The 22,577-nt window shown below is 47.9% G+C and overlaps 1 protein-coding gene across 1 annotated transcript in view; it reads right to left on the bottom strand.

The window, feature by feature from the left end:
- Positions 1-20,926, bottom strand: part of LOC138300186 (deleted in malignant brain tumors 1 protein-like) — a 160,535-nt gene extending 139,609 nt beyond the window's left edge. The window contains exons 1-3 of the mRNA XM_069239177.1: positions 20,902-20,926; positions 20,337-20,366; positions 16,936-16,983 (exon numbers count right to left, since the gene is read on the bottom strand). Coding sequence (XP_069095278.1) covers positions 16,936-16,983; positions 20,337-20,366; positions 20,902-20,914 — 91 coding nt within the window. The 5' untranslated portion in view covers positions 20,915-20,926. The remainder of the gene's footprint in view (positions 1-16,935; positions 16,984-20,336; positions 20,367-20,901) is intronic.
- Positions 20,927-22,577: the final 1,651 nt, after the last annotated feature.

The following is a 22,577-nucleotide window of genomic DNA, read 5'->3' on the forward strand; positions in this document are numbered from 1 at the left end:
TGGTGTGTATACTGAGTCTGTGCATGTCTGTGTATGTGGCTGTGTGAAAGTGCGTGTCAGTGGAGGAGTACGTGTATGTTTTGCCATTCCGATCTGTACCAGATGTGTATGTTGTGTGTGCCAACCTTGGCATTATGCAACGGTGGCAGGTAAGTATGTGTACTTACGGTTGGTGTTGCAGTCATCTCTGGTCCTGGAGTCACTGGGTGATTAGGAGCAGTGGGAAGACATCTAGTTCAGGTTCCATGGCGGCTCCAAACAGGTATGGCATCCTGAAGGTGAGTGTCTCCTTTTATACTTTTGGTTTCTGCGAGGGTTTCCGTGGTGCTGCAACCGCTGTGGGAACCTTGGTGGAGCAAACTTCGTAATCTGTCCGGAAGAAACATGGTCTCTGCTGGCCTGAAGGTGTCCCCAGCCGTCCATCGTGGCCTGACCGCACCGGCTCTGCCAGTGGTGATTTGGCTGTATTCTGCAGTGTTGACCGCAGGGGTCATAATTTGGTGATCTACGACCGCCAACATGCTTGTAATGACCCCCATAGTGTTTTGAATACTGCTGTGTGAGTGACAGTGAGCTTTGGAGGGTTTGTACAGCATACTTAAATCATTATGGTTTCTTGCTGGCACAAATACAATTGGTTGAAAGGGGGCTCACTTCTTCTGTGATTATCATTGGTCTTGATAACTGATGCCAGACTCAAAGCGGTAGATAGAACATTAAAATACCTCCCACTTTGAACCAAAGCTCTTATGGCACCAAGCAAGGGAAACAAGTCATTGTGACCCTCTCCAAAAGAGCTTGTTTGTCTCTTCTATCCAAGCATCTATCCATTCATCTTTTCATCCTTCCATCCATCCATCCACATATATTTACAATTTCACCTTTATTTTCTGTCATCCATTCAGTCTTTCGTCCAACATTCAGTCTGACACCATTCCATCCATCCATCCCCCATCCATCTTCAAGTCTCTCCATCAGCCATATCTATCCATCCTTTCACTCAGTTGTCCATCCTTGCATGTATCCACCCCCCTTTATCCATCCATCTATCTGTTTGTTTATCCATCCGCCCTTTCACTCCAGCCACCATTTCACTCCATCCACCCTTCCTTTCACTAATCCATCCATCCACCCACCCTGTCACTGAGTCATCCATTCTTTCACTTATCCAGCCACCCTTCCACCAATTTATCCATTCATCCACCTACCCAGTTATCCTTTCACTCATCCATCCATCCTTTTACTCACTGACCCACCCATCCACCTGTTCACTCATTTGTCTATCCAGTCACCCTTCCACTCATTCATCCATTCAACCTTTAACCCAGCCATCCATCTCCTCTCCCTTCCACTCATCCATTTATTCTTTCACTCGTTCAACCTTACATCCATCATTTCCATTCATCCAACCTTTTACTCCATCCGTCCACCCTTTCACTCATCCATCTATCTACCCAGCCATTCACCTGACCTCCCTTTCACTCATCTGCCAATCCATTCACTCACTTGTTGATTAATCTATCCATCATTTCACTCATCTATCCATTCATCCTTCCTGCCTTTCACTCATACACCATTATGTCCAGCCATTTACTCATTCATATATGAACCTATCCATCCACCCTTTCACTCACCCATCCACTCACCCTTTCACTCATCAATCCATTCACCTTTTCACTCATCCGTCCATCCACCCATCGGTCCTACCTTTCAGTCATCTAATCTTACATCCATCCTTTCACTCATTCATTCATGTATCTATCTGTCCACCCTTTTATTCACCCATCCATCCATCTTTCCCTCACTCACTCATCCATCCATCCACACATCCATCCATCATCCTTTCTCTTGTCATCCATCCACCCTTTCATAAAACCATCCATTCATCCTTCCTCCCTTTTACTCATCCAACATTTCACCCATTCATCCATGAATCTACCCATCCACCCTTTCACTCCTCTTTCAATTCATCTTATCACTCATCGATCAATTGATCAATCCATCCATCCATCCATCCATCCATCCGTCCGTGGATCCTTTCACTCACTCATTCTCCTAACATTTTACTGTTTATGATGAGTCTTTGTCTGCTGATCTGCAGACAGAGGAGGTCCATCAGGAACCCACCACTGCTGTAGCTGCTAAAGTGAGGGTTAAGAACGCCCCTGGCCCGACTGATAGGTTGGATACAATGGCCCTCATTACAACCCTGCTGGTAAATACCACCGTGCTGACTGGTGCCAACATACCGTGATCGTGGCGGTATTCCGCCACGGTATTGTGACCCACACTGAGAATTCCACCACAATACAGACACCCACAGAAGTCCGCCTGCCCAAAGGTCAGTGATAAACTGGCAATAGCAAAACCCACACCATTACACCAACAGGAATACGGCCACAGTATCACGACCCACGAATCACCGCGGCGGTCATTCAATCGCGGTAAACCATTGTCGGTACACACCGCCGCGCTCAAAATACACACACACTTACAAAACTGCACTACATTGGACAATTAAAACTACACACACCTGACACACATAGACACACCACACCCACACACCCACATTACCCACAACCCTTTACAGCGAAAAAAAAGAAAGCACAGAGAGAGAGACAAGCCAGGAGCACCCACTCAATCAGAGGCACAGAACACCATCACCCATACACCATCCATGCACATCACAGCATACACCCCAATGAATCACCCACACATCCTCACACATATCACTCGCCCCACATCCATGGCACCCCAAAGAAACCCCAGGTTTTCTGAGGAGTAGCTAAGGGTAATGGTGGAGGAAATCATCCAGGTAGAGCCACAGCTATTCGGATCACAGGTGCAACAGATGTCCATTGCAAGGAAGATGGAGCTATGGCGGAGAATCGTGGACAGGGTCAACGCCGTTGGACAGCACCCAAGAACCAGGGATGACATCAGGAAGAGGTGGAATGACCTACAGGGGAAGGTGCGTTCTGTGGTAGCAAGACACCAGGTAGCAGTACAGAGGACTGGCGGTGGACCCCCACCTCCTCCCCCACAACTAACAACATCGGAGGTGCAAGTCTTGAAGGTCATGCATCCTGAGGGCCTCGCAAGAGTAGCAGGAGGACTGGACTCTGGTAAGTCAAATCTTAACTACTGTATCCCCCACCCTACCTGCATGCCATCACGTACCCCCACCCTTACTCTCACTCCCATCACTCCATCACCTCACATATACCCCACCATCATAACCCACCCATCCCAATACGAAGCCCTGCATGCAACACCAATGCATGGACCTCATCACAGACCTGCATGGACACCCATCACCACAGCATGCCCACTAGAGAGACTCAACAACCCACAAAATCACCACTCACACAAGGCCAAGCTGACAGGGAAATCACAATCATTCAATGAAACACACCCATGCACAAGATGGCACACAAAGATACACTAACACTGCATTTGCATCCCCACAGCACCCATACTCAACGTCACCGGAGAGGAGGTGCCAGCTACATCCAGTCCCCCCACAAAAAAGGCCCACAGTGACGACAGCGGCTCTGCACACCTGGATCTCGATGACCAACCTGGCCCATCCAGGACCTCTGGACAGTTGGTTCCCCTGCCATAGTCCCAACCCACCACAGAGCCTCCCCCCTCAGGAAACACTAGCACAGCACCCACCCAGCGGGCCCAAGCCACTGTCCCCAGGACACGTCAATCAGCAGTGTGTCCACCAGTACAGGGACCCCAGGCAACCCCACAAACCTAGGACGATCAGGGACCTGGGGTCAGTGGCAGTGGGCACATGGTTCAGGGGGCAGAGGCACAGGACAACAGGGAGGCTGGGAGGACTGTTGTGTGACAGGGGGAGGACAGGCCCAGGGAACCCACTCTCCACAAGGCACTCTCCAACATCCTGGGAGCATAGCACCATTCCCAGGAGACGATGGGCCAGATATGGCCAAGTTGCAGGAGACCAGGCGGCTGCAGGAGGGACAGTACTTGGGGATCAGGGATGACCTAACAAAAATCTCCACCATCCTGGTCACCATTCCAGGGGTGCGGGATGACATTGGCAGGACTATGAGGGAGGCAGTGGCACAACAACAGGAGCCTGACAATAGCCAAACCAAGGAACAGCCGTCCACCTCCGCCAGCGCTAGTGGACAGGAGGCCCCCCCACAGGACCAACAGGCCACCAGCACCCCACCCCACAAACGGTCCCTGCAATCCAGGCAGAAGCCAGAGAACACTGCCAAGACCCTCGCCAAGAAATAAGACTCTCCTGATTGTCACCCTTGTGTCCCACACTTTCACCCTGTCCACCTTGAACTGCCATTACTCCCATTCCTATGCCCCATTGGACAATGCACCTGTGATACCAAGAGACTGGACTCTACCCTGAACTTTCCTCCACCATCAGCCCAGACCCATGCATATCCCCCTCTTCTTATGAGAATCTAAATAAACACCTTTGGAACAAATACCAATCTGAAGTCTCTCAAATGATTCACAAATGTATTAGTACTACATTATCAAAGCATAGCAACTCATAAGTACAGTGAAATATACTTTAGGATGACCTTTGGTGGGCAGCAGTACACATAGCAGGAGCCACAGTGGGGCACAGAGATCTGAAAACAGAGATGCCAAAGGGTACAGTCAGTGGCCATAGACATAGGGCTGCGTTGTACAATGTCCAACAGGTAACTGAAGTGTTAAGTGAAGTTACAATGTCTTACCTGTGTGTGACTGGAAGTACTGCCAAATAATATTGGTTCTGTTGTCAACATCTTCTTCCTCTGCCCCATCTTCCTCACTGTCCACAGGCTCCACCGCTGCCATAAGACCATCTCCAGGCACATCCTCCTCCAGAAAAGGCACCTGGCATCGCAAGTCCAGGTTGTGCAACATGCAACAATGATCTGGCACACCTTCTTGGGTGAGTAGTACAGGGATCCACCTGTCAGATGGAGGCACCGGAACCAGGCCTTCAGGAGCCCGAAGGTCCTTTCTATAATCCTCCTTGTACACCCATGTGCCTCATTGTAACGTTCCTCTGCTCTGGTCCTGGCATTCCTCACTGGGGTCAGTAGCCATGAGAGGTTGGGGTACCCAGAGTCACTTGCAAATATTGAGGGACAACTGTTAGACACACACTAAACTTTAGGGACAACCCCATACCCAGAAACCTACTTATAGTGTGTTGGGACCTTTGGCTCACATATTAGCCACATCCGGTGCCTCTGGAGTTGCCCCATCACATGTGGGATGCTGCTAATCCTCAAGATGTAGGCGTCATGCGCAGAGCCATGATATTTGGCATTCACATGGGAGATGTACTGGTCTGCCAAACACACCATCTGCACATTCATTGAGTGATAGCTTTTCTATTCCTGAACACTTGTTCATTTCTCCGGGGGTGACAAATGCCACATGTGTACCATCAATGGCACCAATGATGTTGGGGATATGTCCCAGGGCATAAAAGTCAGCCTTCACTGTGGCCAAATCCTCCACCTGGGGGACCACGTTGTAGCTGTGCATGTGTTTCAGCAGGGCAGACAACACTCTGGTAAATACGTTAGAGAACATTGGCTGAGACATCCCTGATGCCATGGCCACTGTTGTTTGGAAGGAACCACTTACCAGGAAATGGAGCACTGACAGGACCTGCACTAGAGGGGGGATACCTGTGGGCTGGTGGATAGCTGACATCAGGTCTGGCTCCAATTGGGCATACAGTTCTTAGATTGTTGCACAATCAAGTCTGTAGGTAATGATAATGTGTCTGTCCTCCATTGTCACAAGGTCCACCAGGGGTCTGTACACGGAGGATGTCATCATCTCATATTCTGCCTCGGCGGTTGAAGCCTATGGAAGAGAACAGTGAGCAGAGGGTCATATTCACACACATATATTGCACCAATGATGATATTTTTACTTTACAGCAACAGAATGTGAACTCGAGAGTCAGTTGATGTGCCAATGTCTGCTGTGACGCAGTTAGGTGCCATGCGCTGTGCCCCCCTGAAATGACAGCTGCCTAACCTGTGGGGGGGGACAAGTGGAAATTAGGTAATTGCGCTGGCGTTGTGTGCCGTCGCAGTAGGCGGTTGATGACCACCACGCATAATCGCATTGGTTAACATTGGGCCCTATGGGTTCCAGGAGCCAATGGCGATGTACGGTGGCGGTGACGGTATGCACCGCTGCAGACGTCTCTGTCGTTTTCTATCTAATAACTGACTTGCTACCTGACCTTCAACAGGAGAGGACCTACACTGCAAGTGCTGCTGTGATCTGTGTCTGGAACTGACCATGGCTCATGTGTCTGGGGAATGGGCTCCTGCCTTCACCGTGGAGGAGCTGGACAAACTGGTGGATGGGGCCCTATCCCAGTACACATTACTCTACGGTCCTCCAGACAAACAGGTGAGTACACTGTGAGCATTATGCGTGGGACATGAATGTATGGAGTGGTGTGTGTGTAAGCCACATGTAGGGGGAGCAGAGGGGTCCTGACCACAGTGCAGCATGTAAGGTGGTCAATCTATGTGCATCAGGGGATGGGTGGGATCTGGTGGGCAATTATTCTGACGGTCTGGACGGGTGACTAATTCCCTTTTCCGCTGTCTTTTCCCTGCAGGTCAGCACCCACAAGAAAAAGGGTATTTGGTGTGCCATCCCCAAGGAGGTGCGGACCCTGGGGGTCTTTGTCAGATGGAGCACCCACTGCCGCAAGAGGTGGGACGACCTGCACCGCTGGGCAAAGAAGACAGCGGAGGCCCAGCTGGGGCTGGCATCCCAACAAGGAAGGGGTGCCGGTTGTACCATGACCCCCCTGATGTTCCGCATCCTGGCGGTGGCCTATCCAGAGTTGAATGGCCGCTTGAAGGCATCACAGAAGCCACGAAGGTGCGAGTACAGAATCTGAAACCTGACTTTGCGTGCGTTAGGAGGTACCTGGGTGGGGGATGTGAGCTGTGGGTGCCCCTAGGCCAGGGCAAACATGACAGGGTGGGTCTCTTGTTTGGCAGGCTTTGGAGCACTCCTACCCCAATAGTGTTGGTGGGCATCTACTACTGGGCAGGGTCCTGTGGGTTTCAAGTGTGCAGCTAATGGCGTTAAGCATTGAACCCCATGGGCTGGTGACTGTCTTAGTAAATGGTTGGGCATGGCCTAGTGCATAGGGCTGCTCCATGTGTTGTATACACCAACGGTAGTGATGTTGCTGGCATCGACCAAGTGTATCCTCTGTCTCTCTCCCCACCTTTTTGTTTGTCACCTTGTCCTTATGTGCATAAGCATCATTTGGCAGAGGAGCAGAGGCACCGGCGACGGAGGGAGCTGTATCCCACAAGGGCCTGGAGGCCTAATCCACCGAGGGTAAGGGCACCAGTGGACGGAGGGCGAGGGGAGCACCACAATGGGGACAGGAGGGGAGACCACAGACAGTGACTCCTCCTCCAAAGGAAGCTTCCTGGTAGTGGCAGACACATCTATGCCCACCCCAGCAACAGGTACAGCCACCACCCCCGCTACCAGCACCACCCTCCCAGCAGCCCCTCAGCGTGTTTCCCGTGCCCACTCACCCAGGAGGGTGGGTGTAGGAAAGTACCATCTTGCCTGGCATGTTACCCCCATTTTTACTTGTGTGTCAGTTTGTTTTTCCCTGTCTCACTTGGATCCTGCAAGCCAGGACCCCAGTGCTCATAGCTGTGGCCTGAATGTGTGTTCCCTGTGTAGTGCCTAACTGTGTCACTGAGGCTCTTCTAATCAGAACCTGAGTGCTCATGCTCTCTCTGCCTTTGAAATTGTCACTGCAGGCTAGTGATAATTTTCACAACTCCAATTGACACACTGGAACACCCTTATAAGTCCCTAGTACATAGTACCTAGGTACCCAGGGTATTGGGGTTCCAGGAGATCCCTATGGGCTGCAGCATTTCTTTTGCCACCCATAGGGAGCTCAGACCAATATTACACAGGACTGCCACTGCAGCCTGAGTGAAATAACGTCCACGTTATTTTACAGCCATTTTACACTGCACTTGAGTAACTTATAAGTCACCTATATGTCTAACCCTCACTTGGTGAAGGTTAAGTGCAAAGTCACTAAGTGTGAGGGCACTCTGGCACTAGCTAAGGTGCCCCCACATACTTCAGGGCAATTTCCCCGGACTTGAGTGTGAGTGCGGGGACTACACATAGGTCAATACCTATACATAGCTTTACAATGGTAACTCCGAATATGGCCATGTAACATGTCTAAGATCATGGAATTGTCCCCCATGCTAAATATGATATTGAGGTGCCAATCCCATGCATCCCTGGGCCTCCAGCATGGACCCCGGGTACTGCCAAACCAGCTCTCTGGGGTTTTCACTGCAGCTACCGCTGCTGCAAACCCATAGACAGGCATCTGCCCTCCTGGGGTCTGGGCAGCCCAGTCTCAGGAAGGCAGAACAAAGGATTTCCTTGAGGAGAGGTGTTACACCCCCTCCCTTTGGAAATAGGTGTTAAGGGCCCGAGAGGAGTACCCTCTCCTGGTCTCTGGAAATGCTTTGAAGGGCACAGATGGTGCCCTCCTTGCATTAACCAGCCTACACCGGTTCAGGGTAGCCCCAGTTTCTGCTCTGGTGCGAAACTGGACAAAGGAAAGGGGAGTGACCACTCCCCTGTCCATCACCACCCCAGGGGTTGTGCCCAGAGCTCCTCCAGTGTGTCCCAGACCTCTGCCATCTTGAATCCAGAGGTGTGAGGGCACAATGGAGGCCTCTGAGTGGCCAGTGCCAGCAGGTGACATCAGAGACCCTCCTGATAGGTGCTTATCTGACTAGATGGCCAATCCTTCTCTGAGGGCTATTTAGGGTCTCTCCTGTGGACTCTCTTCAGATAATGAATGCAAGAACTCACCAGAGTTCCTCTGCAACTCCCTCTTCGACTTCTGCCAAGGATCGACCGCTGACTGCTCCAGGATGCCTGCAAAATTGCAACAAAGTAGTAAGAAGACTACCAGCCACATTGTAGCGCCTGCCGGCTTTCTCAACTGTTTCCTGGTGGTGCATGCTCTGGGGGCTGTCTGCATTCACCCTGCACTGGAAGCCAAGAAGAAATCTCCTGTGGGTCGACGGAATCTTCCCCCTGCTAAAGCAGGCACCAAACTTCTGCTTCACCGGTCCTCTGGGTCCCCTCTCATCGTATTGAGCATGATCCCTGGAACACAAGAGCTGAATCCAAGTGACCCCGACAGTCCAGTGGTCCATCTGTCCAAATTTGGAGGAGGTAAGTCCTTGCCTCCCCTCGCCAGACAGTAATCCTGTGTAATGCGTGAACTGCAGCTGCTAGGGCTTCTGTGCACTCTTGCAAAGAATCCTTTGTGTACAGCATAGCACAGGTTCCCAGCACTCTGTCCTGCATTGCTCAACTCACTGAGTTGACCACCGGCTACGTGGGACCTTCCTTTGTAGTGTTGAGATGACTCCCATGCTCAGTTTTCTTGAACCTGTGTTCAAGTACTTTTGTGGGTGCTGCCTTCTTCTGCATGGGCTCTCTGTATTGCTGAGGGCCCACTCTGTCTCCTCTTCCAAGTGGCGATCTCCTGGTTCTTCCTGGGCCCAGGCAGCACCCATTTTCTTCAACTGCAATCTTTGCAGCTAGTAAGGCTTTTTTGTGGTCTTTCTGCAAGGAAACAACTCTGCATCCTCCAGCATTTCGTGGGACATATTCTGTGCGAAGGAGAAGTTTCTGGCATCTTTCATTGTTGCAGAATCTTCAGTTTCTTCCACCCGGAGGCAGCCATGTTGCACCCTTTGTGACTTTTGGACTTGCTCCTCTTCTCTTAGAGGTCCTCAGGTTCAGGAATCCATCTTCAGTGCTTTGCAGTCAGTTGTGGTCTTTGCAGAATCTCCTATCACAACTACTTTAGTGTGTTTCTGGGGAAGTAGGGTCACTTTACTCTTAATTTTCAGGGTCCTTGGGTGGGGTATCTTGGACATCCTTAGTATTTTCTTACACTCTCAGCAACCCCCTACACACTACACTAGGTGGTTCCCATTCCACTTTCTTTGTGTTTCCCCAGGCCTATTGCATCCTACTGCATTCTACAGTATTTGCACTACTTTTCTAACTGTTTACTTACCTGATTTTGGTTTGTGTGTATATTTTATGTATTTTACTTACCTTCTAAGGGAGTATATCCTCTCAGATATTTCTGACACATTGTCACTAAAATAAAGTACCTTTATTTTGAGTAACTCAGTATTGTGATTCTTATGATATAGTGCTATATGATATAAGTGGTATAGTAGGAGCTTTGCATGTCTCCTAGTCCAGCCTAAGCTGTTCTGCTATAGCTACCTCTATCAGCCTAAGCTGCTAGAACAGTACTAATCTACTAATAAGGGATAACTGGACCTGGCACAAGGTGTAAGTACCATCAGGTACCCACTGTAAGCCAGGCCAGCCTCCTACAGTGGGCATCTCCTTCGCCCTAGGCACCTCAGGCCCTGCCCCAGTCAGCCCTGCTGCCCTCAGTGAGGAGTCTATTGACCTCCTGAGATCCTTCACTTTTGGTCAACCATACTGAATGCCACCCAGAGTGTCGAGAGGCATTTGAAACAAAACAAATGCATACCTGGAGGGCATTCACTATGGCATGGCAACCCAACAGAGAGCATTTCAGGCTCTGGCCTCCACACTTATGGCAGCCCTTGTCCCTGTGTCTAGCCTCCCCCTCCAACTTCCTCTACCCAGACCCAATCCCCTCAAACCCAGCCTATCCCAAGCATACCTTCGGACCAGCATTCACCCTAATCACCACACAAAAGTGGCTCTGGCAAACATAAGCAACACACTTCATCTCAGAGGCACCCACACAAGCACCATACCCATGCAAACAAACCAACATCTACTGCCTCTACTGTGTCCCCCTCCTCGTCTTCATCCATCTCCCTCCCAGTAGCGTCTCTACTCACACCTGCATGCACTACATCTTCATCCACCAGCACGCCCATCACAACACACCCCTCACGAGCATTCACCACCCCCACAACCATTCACACGACCCCTGTGTCCTCTCCCAGTGTGTCTGTGACCCCTCCTCCTAAAGTACACAAACGCAAGAACCCATCCACCCAACAGCCATCCACCTCACAACAGCATCCAGCCCATGCACCTTCACCCAAACTCAGCAGACAGACACCTCCTACTACCACTCCCTCTTTCTCCACTCCCAAACCCTCTCCATCTTCCCACCCCAGTGTGTCTAAAACAATTTTCCTGGCAAACATTGACCTGTTCCCTACCCCTCCACCCCACCGTCCTTCCCCTCGGACCAGGGTGTCCAGAACCCAGGCCAGCACCTCAGCCACCTAACCGGCGTCCGCTGTGGTACCTACAACTCCCAGAGGGTAAAAGAGGGCACCCGTCAGGCCAGCTAGTGTGCCACCGACCCCTGCAAAGGACTAAACCATTCCACCACCTGCCAAAGTGAAGAAGGGGACAGCACGCAGCAAGGGCAAGGAGCATGACCCACCCAGCAAAGCCTCCTCCAAAACTCCAGCTGGCAGAGCCAAGGTCCCAACAGCAACTGCCAAGGTGAGGAAGGGGCAGGAAAGCCAAGGCAAGGCACTTTAGTCATTGGAGGCTGCAGGTGAGGGTCTGGTGGCTACCATCAGAGCCGACAGCCCCGCCACCTGCACCGTGGGCAGCACTGCCAGCATCCCCGCCCCATGCACCGTCACCTGCACCACCACCTGCCACCACTACTGTCAGCAGCAGCATCCCCAGTGGCCAGCCGCCTGAGGCTGCAGGAGAAGGGCTGGTGTCTCCCTCCACCACTGGCAGCACCGGCACCTGCACCAAGGCCAGCACCGCCAGCATCCCCGCTGCAAGCACCATCGCAAGCACCGCCACCTGAACCTCTGACAGTAGGACCACCACCAGCAGCAGCAGCCCCAGTGGGCAGCCGTCTGAGGCTGCAGGAGACGGCCTGGAGCCTCCCACTACCACTGGCAGCACCCCCGCCAGCACCGGCACTACCACCAGTTTGCAGCCTCAGTCGCTGCAGGATGGAGTCTGGCCCTTCCTCCATGGACTTTCATGCTACCTGGTCCCTGCAAATCTCATGCCTCAGACACCCAGGTGAAGGAATGTGAACTGCCATACGCCAAGTGCTGCATCACTGGCCACAAAGCCCTTTCCAAAACCAGTGGAGATGTGCATCCACTCACCCTTTCCTTGGCAGGATAAAGCACACTGGGCACAAGGCCCTCTCCAGAACCAGTGGAGATATGCATCCACTCACCCTTTCCTTGGCAGGATGAAGCACACTGGGCACAAGGCCCTCTCCAAAACCACTGGAGATATGAATCCACTCACCCTTTCCTTGACAGGGTGAAGTACACTGGGCACAAGGCCCCCTCCAGAACCAGTGGAGATATGCATCCACTCACCCTTTCCTTGGCAGGATAAAGCACACTGGGCACAAGGCCCTCTCCAGAGCCAGTGGAGGAAGGCAATCACTTGAGAGGCTGTGGCTTTGCACTCCCCAGGACCAAGCAGTGGGCAAACCACCCACTTGAGAGACTGTGGCTGGCTTTGCACTCCCCAGGACCAAGCAGTGGGCAAACCACCCACTTGAGAGACTGTGGCTTTGCAATCCCCAAGACCAAGCAGTGGGCAAAGCACCCACTTGAGAGACTGCGGCTTTGCCCTCCCCAGGACATCACTGTTGGCATGTAGCCCCTTCCAGGAACAGTGGCTTTATTCCATCTTCTGGCTGAGGTGCCCCCCTTCCCCATCTCCCTGAGGTGACTGTGTGTTTAAGACCTGATGCCCCTGCAGTGTTCTCTTCGTATTGAGGCAGGAGTCAAGTGTGGCTTGGCTCATGAATTTTGGCCCAGTGGCCCACAGAAATTTGCAAAGGACAATGTACGGCCTTCCGTAGATAATGTATATTTTTGTAAATACTGTTTTTATTTTCGTTACGTATATCTGCCTATATCTAATATATCACTGATTGGACTCTATTCCTTTTTTCCCTGGTTCTTCCAGGGGGTTATGGGGTGTAAATGTAATGTTGATGCATGTGTTTGTGTGTATGGTGTTGTAGGTGAGGGTGGGATTAGGGGTGTTACCTGTGTGTCACTCTCTTTTTCTTCCCCCCCTCCCCTGTGTGCTAAGTGCAGTACTCACCGTGATCGTCGCCGCCGCTTTTGATATTCCTGGTGGATGAGGAGGTAGACAAGCATGGGCCTGTAACTCGGGCACCATGGCGTCCTGGTTCTTCGTTGAGTGTTGAGGGGTGAGTGGTTTCCCTTCTGTGTACTGTTTCCGGTGTGCTTTTGATGGCATTGGTGCCACCCCGGAAAAGCTGGCAGATTGGCGGGTTGTAATGGGGTGGGTGGTACATTGTCTTCCGCTTGTCTGTTGGCGGTGACCGCAGCGGTGTTTGTTGCTACTGCCGTGGGGGTTGGAGTGTTAGAGTGGCTGTCTATGTTGGCGGTTTCCGCCGTGGTCGTGATCCCATTTTTTTTACCGCCAGCCTGTTGGCGGTATTACCGCCGCTTTAACACCGACCGCCAGGGTTGTAATGAGGGCCAATATTCTTAAGGATCTTTCTACTCAGGGTCACTAAACTTGGGAAGAAGCAAAGAATTCATCCAACTGAAGTAACTGAAGTGCCACTTTTCAATCTCTCAGGTCCTTTTCTCTCCAGCTAAAGATGTACCATCTGATGGTAAGGACCAACAGTAAAGTTGCCAAGGCCTACATAAATCATTGGAGGGAAAAGGACAAAGATAGCTTAACTAGATTTACTGCCCCATGAGATATTTAGTGGGTGGAGTCTCATCTCATTTCTTTGAAATTAGCCTGGGGAGAGATCATATGCATGCAGACAGCCTTAGATGGTAATTTTGTGGGCTGTAGATAACTCTCTTTAATAGGGACATTTTCGTTAAAACATTAGGTGTCACACTGAAACCTATTTTCTGGTTAATGAGATATTCCCTTTTAATAAGTGAGTAATATTTCCACAACGTTCCTCCAAAGTATCCTTATTGCATGCATTCATCACGGGTCTCAAGGTAAGATAGTGTCACCAGAGCCCTAATGTTTTAATTTTGATTTAAGATCTATTGGTTTAACTACTAGAAATAGATATCTGTCAGAAAGTTATCAGAAATCCTCAACAGATGCACCTACAAACAAAATATGCATGAGGTAAATAACAAGGTAAACACATTACTTGCATTGCAGACCAGCTGGTAATGTTACATTGGACACAAACATCCTCTTACTAACACAATTATTTAAAATAGCAAATGGAAAAAATGTTTGTACACTTTTATAGAAGTTTGTACAGTGAATATCAACACCCTGATAGATAGGCTTTATTTACATACTTACAGAATTTGAAAATCCCTCTCTTGCAGAAATTAGCCACCAGACTCTTGGGCTCATATTTATACTTCTTTTGCATGGCATGTGCCTCATTTTTTTGATGGAAAAGCAGCTCAAAATTACAAATTACGATACTATTTTGTAAGTTTGCACCGCTTTTGTGTCAAAAAATGATGCAAATGTGGTGCAAAAAGAGTATAAATATGGGCCTTAGTCTAATGATTGAGCAAAGATGAAGCTTGTGAAGGTATGCCGAGATTGGCAATGAGGGAATGTACAGGATGGTTTAGGAATTGGTTTATAGAAAGCCTACTCAAAATAGTTAGTTGAATGTTTGAGAATAGTTTTAGGAGGAAGTTTTTAAAAACATTCATTCAAGTTATGTTGGTAATGTTACTCAAGGTAAAACAATGGCATGAAGATGTGTAGTTTAGATAGACCAATAGCATGCTGACCTGTAACTACAAAATATATACAAAGGAATTTGGCCCTCATTATAACATTGGCGATCTTAACAGCTTAACGTCGCGGCAACGGTCGCCAAAATACCGTCGCTGCGGCTACCATCCGCCCGCCATAATATGACTACAGCTGGATTTCCGTCACAAAAGGGTGGAAATCCATGCTGACGGATGGCGGTAAGGTGGCGCTGCTAACACCAGCAGCGCCACACCAGTAGACCGCTGCCGGACAAATAGTAACAATTGCAAAATTACAATAAGCTGGAAGTTCTGGTGATGGTTAAGCAGAACATATTGGCATAGAACAAGAAAATACGTGTATTTCCAATGCTGAAAAAAATAAAGGTATTTCCTGCATATTAGCAGTGGAATGATAAAAGTCCACTAGTCAGAAATATAGTAAAGAAACTATGCTCCAGGGAAAAGTCAACAAAAGTAAGGAAGTAACGCCATCAAATAAGAAGCAAGCCCACAAGATTGACAAGGAATTTTGTTAACCAAAGCCTTTTCTAACTATCAGTGCTGTATACAATAGGTCTCTTAACAACAGAAAGGCTAATAGAGGTCCATAGATGAAACCTAAAAACCTATAAAAAGAACATGCAGCATGAGAGCGGGCGTTCACAAGAAAGTGGGTCAATGACCCCTCTGCCCCACCTCTTCATAATGGGCCTGCTGTCCACTTTAGTTCTTTTGCATAAATAAATGCATTAAACGGACTATAATTAGCAATTTTCTGTCCATTTCCATTTCCAATCCCTACGCCTTAGCTTCTACCTACTATAATTACCTGTCTGTATTGTCCTGTCAGGAGGATAAGAGTCAGAAAGACAAGAACGGTAGTACCCTCATGAACGAGTGTAGGTGGCAGTTTATATTGTTAATTGAATTGTATTTATTTATCTATATATCTGGACAGAGCTGGATTTTTTTTAATTGTGTGTTCTTATGGAGAGTGCAGCACCCTTGTTTGGACATTACAATCAATCACCCTAACTTAACTTACCAGCAACATGGAACCGAATAACTATGCAGTAGTGTAGATGTAATCCTCACAGTATCCTAAAGTGACACAGTAGGGAAGCACACCTATCGCATTGGCAGCTGCCGCAGATCTCAAGTGGGGTGGGCGATTAGGGAAATAATTTTAAAAAAAGTACCTGTTCTGCCGTTGACACTGCCGGCCACCACTCTATTCTTCTCTCATGCTCCTGATGATGTCCCAGAAGTCCCTGGGACACCAGCATGCATTTCCCATGCAATCTTGCCACTGCCCTAATGCTATACCTAGCATTAGAGTAGTGCCAGGATTGGTCTGAGCGGCTTGGTCTTTCAATCAGACAGTGTATGGGACCCTGTGCTAATTCTCTAACCCGCTGTGCAACACAACTGGGGGGGAGAAACCTAAGTGTGCATGTCTGTGTGACATGCACACTTTTAAGTGCACTCCAGGTACTCCACTCCACTCCTCCTCTCCACTCCCATGGCCCAGCTACACCCCTCCTTGCACACGCTGGCTTAGCCAGCAGCTGAGAAATAAAATTACAATAAAATATTGTTTTATGTTTCATCTGCTGGCTCTGAGCCAGTGGGGCGATTCACCTCCACCATTGAGGAGGATCTGCCACTGAAGCTATCCACTCATAGGTGATGTGGGAGTGTAGCGGCTATGGATCAAGATTAGTGATATTGCAATGGCACACTCTGTTTAGTTGTAATGGCCTTGTCCCCTTCTCTAAAGTCACTAGATCCTTTGGTAGTTGTTGGTGTCCCTAAAGAGAAGAAAGTAACAGTTTGAAGAAAGTGGGCCACAGAATAATTTTTTAGATGAGGAGTGTGAAAGTAGGCTCACCAAAGGCTGGTGCATTTCATTATTGAGTATTTTTTCTTTGCAATTCCTTAGTAGACTATATGAAGTCAACATGCTCAGCTACTTTTTTTTTTATGTATGTGCTCTTTTGATTCCTTTATTTACATTTAGATTTGACTTCCATTGTATATTCACCAATCAGGCATTTTTCTCCATGACAAGGAAAACAGATTGAAACAATAATAATTTGTGTTTTACCGGTTGTGGGAGTTATTTGAGGTATAGGTGATACATTCCATGTAGTGGCTGTTAGTGGGAAATATGAAATAGAGAAAAATAAACACTTTCAGTTATTATATTTATACTTTGGATAAAAAGGTTACCAATAATTGGACAATTAACCCTCTTTTTCTTGAAATGTTCATTATAGGTTTGTCTACAAAGTGCTGCTCTCCTGTGTAGGAGGCTGGCCTGGCTTATAGTGGGTACCTTGTGGTACCTACACCTTGTGCCAGGTCCAGTTATCCCTTATTAGTAGAATAGAGGTGTTCTAGTAGCTTAGGCAGCTTAGGCTAAGCTCTAGCAGCTTAGGCTGATAGAGGTAGCTATAGCAGAGCAGCTTAGGCTGAACTAGGAGACATGCAAATCTCCTACTATATCACTTATGTCATATAGCACTATATCATAAGAAAACACAATACTCAGAGTTACTAAAAAATAAAGGTACTTTATTTTAGTGACAATATGTCAAAAGTATCTCAGAGGATATACTCCCTTAGGAGGTAAGTAATATACACAAAATATATGCACACAAACCAAAAACAGGCAAGTAACAGTTACAAAAGTAGTGCAAACAATGTAGAATCAAAATAGAATGCAATAGGGAGAAATAGGCTTAGGGGCAACACAAATCATATACTCCAAAAGTGGAATGCAAACCACAAATGGACCCAGACCTAGTGTAGTGTGTAGAGGGTCACTGGGAGTGTTAGAAAACACCAAGGGTGTCCAAGATACCCCACCCCAAGACCCTGAAAAGTAGGAGTAAAGTTACCCTACTACCCCAGAAAAACAGCAAAGTTGAGATAGGGGATTCTGCAAAGACAACAACTGACTCCAAAACACTGAAGACAGATTCCTGGACCTGAGGACCTGTAAATGAAGGGTACCAAGTCCAAGAGTCACCCGAGTTTCCAGGAGGGAAGGAGCCCACTAAACTCTGGATGAAGGTGCAAATGGGCTGCCTCCGGGTGGAAGAAGCCAAAGATTCTGCCACAACGGAAGGTGCCAGGAACTTCTCCTTTGGTCAGAAGATGTCCCACGGTGTGCTGGAGGATGCAGAGTTGTTCCCATGCAGAAAGACCGCAAAACAAGCCTTGCTAGCTGCAAGAGTCACGGTAGAGGATTTTGGGTGCCCCTGGGGCCCAGGAAGGACCAGGAGGTCGCTCCTTGGAGGAGGAGACAGAGGGGTTGCTCAGCAACATGACGAGCCCATGCAGAAGCAGGCAGCACCCGCAGAAGCACCTGAACAGGCATTTAGAAGATTTGAGCACGACGGTCGACTCAGCACAACAAAAGAGGGTTCCACGGAGTCGGAGTCCAACTCAACGAGTTGGGCAATGCAGGACAGAGCGCTGGGGACCTGGGCTAGGCTGTGCATGAAGGAAGTCTTGCAAAAGTGCACAGAAGCCCGAGCAGCTGCAGTTCATGCAGTACACAAGATTACTGTCTGTCGTGGGGAGGCAAGGACTTACCTCCACCAAATTTGGACAGAAGGGCCACTGGACTGTGGGAGACACTTGCACCCAGCTCCTGTGTTCCAGGGACCACACTCATCAGGATGAGAGGGGACCCAGAGGACCGGTGATGCAGAAGTTTGGTGCCTGCGTTAGCAGGGGGGAAGACTCCATCGACCCACTGGAGATTAATTCTTGGCTTCCAGTGCATGGTGAAGGCAGACAGCCTTCAGAGCATGCACTACCAGGAAACAGTTGAGAAAGCCAGCAGGATGAGGCGCTACAATGTTGCTGGTAGTCTTCTTGCTACTCTATTGCGGTTATGCAGGCGTCCTGGAGCAGTCAGCGGTCGATCCTTGGCAGAAGTCAAAGAGGGAAGTACAGAGGAACTCTGGTGAGCTCTTGCATTTGTTATCTGCGGAACCGCCCACAGGAGAGACCCTAAATGGCCCACAGAGGAGGTTTGGCTACTGAGAAAGGTAAACACCTATCAGGAGGGGTCTCTGACATCACCTTCTGGCACTGGCCACTCAGAGCTGTCCATTGTGCCCTCACACCTCTGCATCCAAGATGGTAGAGGTCTGGGACACACTGGAGGAGCTCTGGGCACCTCCTCTGGGAGGTGCTCGTCAGGGGAGTGGTCACTCCCCTTTCCTTTGTCCAGTTTCATGCCAGAGCAGGGCTGGGGGATTCCTGAACCGGTGTAGACTGGCTTATGCAGAGAGGGCACCATCTGTGCCCATCAAAGCATTTCCAGAGGCTTGGGGATGTTACTCCTACCCAGCCCTTTACACCTATTTCCAAAGGGAGAGGGTGTAATACCCTCCCTCAGAGGAAATTCTTCGTTCTTTCTTCCTGGAACCAGGCTGCCCAGGCCCCAGGGGGCAGAAACCTGTCTGAGGGGTTGGCAGCAGCAGTAGCTGCGTGGAGACCCCAGAAAGCTAGCTTGGCAGCACCCGGGCTCTGTGCTGGAGACCCGGAGATGCATGGAATTGGCCCCCCAATACCAGAATGGTATTGGTGTGACAATATCATGATCCTAGACATGTTACATGGCCATGTTTGGAGTTACCATGGTGAAGCTACATATAGGTATTGACCTATATATAGTGCACATGTGTAATGGTGTCCCTGCACTCACAAAGTCCGGGGAATTTGCCCTGAATAATGTGGTGGCACCTTGGCTAGTGCCAGGGTGCCCATACACTAAGTAACTTTGCACCTAACCTTCACCAATTGAGGGTTAGACCTATAGGTGACTTATAAGTTACTTAAGTGCAGTGTAAAATGGCTGTGAACTAACGTGGATGCTATTTCACTCAGGCTGCAGTGGCAGTCCTTTGTAAGAATTGTCTGAGCTCCCTATGGGCGTCAAAAGAAATGCTGCAGCCCATAGGGATCTCCTGGAACCCCAATACCCTGGGTACCTAGGTACCATATACGAGGGAATTATAAGGGTGTTCTAGTGTGCCAATGAGAATTGGTAAAATTAGTCACTAGCCTGCAGTGACAATTTTAAAAGCAGAGAGAGCATAAACACTGAGGTTCTGGTTAGCAGAGCCTCAGTGATACAGTTAGGCACCACACAGGGAACACATACAGGGCCTACATTATGAGCACTGGTGTCCTGACAAGCAGGATCCCAGTGACACATAGGCAAAAACAAACATACATACAGTGAAAATGGGGGTAACATGCCAGGCAAGATGGTACTTTCCTACATCTTGCCTAAACTTCAGGATGACTGTTTTGCCATTAATCGGAGTGTCCTTATTTTATTATTGTGTTCTAGCATTACGTTGTTATCGTTTATATTAATCTTAAATTGCCCTTTATAGATATATGTTTTTTGTGGACTGGGAGTGTACTCGCTAATTTACACCGCACACAAGCACATGCATAAGAAAATGGACTCATAATTACCAAAAGCTGATGTTGGAGTAGTTGAGAGACCTGTAAACAGAAAATGCAGCAAAATCACCAGAAAAACAAAACTGAATGTCATTTATAGATGCTTTCAATCCATAATTAAAATTATCATTAGATTTTGGAACAGGTCTCAATCATCTATTTTTCACATTAAATCAAATAAAACAGTTGCCATCTCCAACAAGGTTTACCGGTAGTAACCAGCAGTTTGTTTGTGATACATTTTCTTCCCTGTAGGGACTTTTTTCCATCTTCAACCTTCTCGGACTCCTCTAAAACCATTGCATTTTAATATAAAAAGACATCAGTGACAGGATACAGTTTGGTTTCTCGGGTTATCTCCTTTCTCTGCAGTGCAATATCCACGCTACTGCTGTATGTCGACCTGGTCTATAGTGATTCTCCTCTCACTAACACTCATTACGCATGCATTGTATTATCACTTCAGTTAATCTTATATTACACATCATAGATATTTACTCTTTTGTGAACTCGCAGTTTACTCACTAATGTACACCGCACTGAAGCACATACATAAGAACATGGACTCAAAATTTACCATTTGGGGGCATTGTAGTTGCTGAGTGACCTGTAATCAGAAAAGGCAGCAAAATCTGAGTCAAAATGACGTCCTAAGTATCTGGATTAATCATTTTTTCTGGCTCTGATCAGAGCATTTCTGACAAAAGCCTATCCAAAAAAACATAGTCACTTATAATGCACACATTGTATTATCGTTTCTGTTAATCTTAAATTGCCCTTCATAGATATATGGTTTTTGTGGACATTCACAAGAAAACGGACTCATAATTATCAACTGCTGATGTTGCAGTGGTTGAGCGACCTGTAATCAGAAAATGCAGTAAAATCATAATCAGAAAATCAAAACTGAATGTCATTTATAGCTGCTTTGAGTCCATAATGAAAATGATCATTAGATTTTGGACCAGGTCTTAATCATCTATTTTCACATTAAATCAAATAAAACAGTTGCTATCTCCAACAAGGTTTAGCGGTAGTAACCAGAAGTTTGTTTGTGATACATTTTCAACCCAGTAGTGAATTCTTCCATCTTCACCCTTCTCGGACTCCTCTGAAACCTTTGCATTTTAATATAAAAAGACATCAGTGACTGGATACAGTTTGGTTTCTCCGGTTATCTCCTTTCTTTGCAGTGCAATATCCACGCTACTGCTCTATGTCGACCTGGTCTATAGTGATTCTCCTCTCACCAACACTCATTACGCATGCATTGTTTTAACACTTCAGTTCATCTCAAATTACATTTTACAGATATTTATTCTTTTCTAAACTCACAGTCTACTCACTAATGTACACCGCACATAAGCACAAACATAAGAACATGGACTCATAATTACCATCTGGTTGCATTGTAGTTGCTGAGTGACCTGTAATCAGAAAAGGCAGCAAAATCTGAGTCAGAATCAGAAAAATAGAGATGAATGTCATTTATAGGCTTCTCCAATCAAATAAAAAAGAAATCCCTCATGAACATGATCATCAGATTTCGATCAGTTCTCAGCCATCTACTTTTACATTAAATCTATTAAACAGCTTCCAAATCTAACAAGATACAGCGGCAATAAACGGCAGTTAATTTGTGATAACTTTCCAGCTCTGTATTGACATTGACAGTCTTCACCATTCTCAGACTCCTCTGAAAATTTTACACTTTAATCTAAAAAGACATCAGTGACAGGACAAAGCTTTGTGAATGTAGTGTTGCCAGATCCCATGGTCTCATGTGTCAGTCATGTGTGGATTTCTTCTACATATGTAACTTGCTGATCACTATTATGGAGGAATGGATCTTGAGAAGAGGAACAATAAGCAATCCACAAAAGGGAGGTTCTAGAATGTTTTAGAAGTTTTTATAACATAGGAGGAATAGCTGAGCCCTTAAAGATCTTCAGACAAGCTGTTGAGACCCCAGGTTAGGCTACAGTCAACCAGAAATTACTCTTCAATTACCCTCTTGTACCCCATGTGAGTCCTGAGACACCCTCATATGATCTTAAGAATGTGCTCAGGGACCAATAATTGACACCCATACTTCCTGAGTTGTCACCTAGATTTTTTGAGAAATTTTAAGAGTACTTAGACTGGCTGAGCATTTTCCTTGCCATAGACAGCCTCAACTAGACCTCAGTCTAGCATACCAATCTCTACGGCGATTTGTGGTCCAAAAGAGTCAATTAACTGACTCTGATTGCT

This window comes from Pleurodeles waltl, chromosome 6, assembly GCF_031143425.1.
Source record: "Pleurodeles waltl isolate 20211129_DDA chromosome 6, aPleWal1.hap1.20221129, whole genome shotgun sequence".
In the NCBI taxonomy this organism is placed as follows: Eukaryota; Metazoa; Chordata; class Amphibia; order Caudata; family Salamandridae; genus Pleurodeles; species Pleurodeles waltl.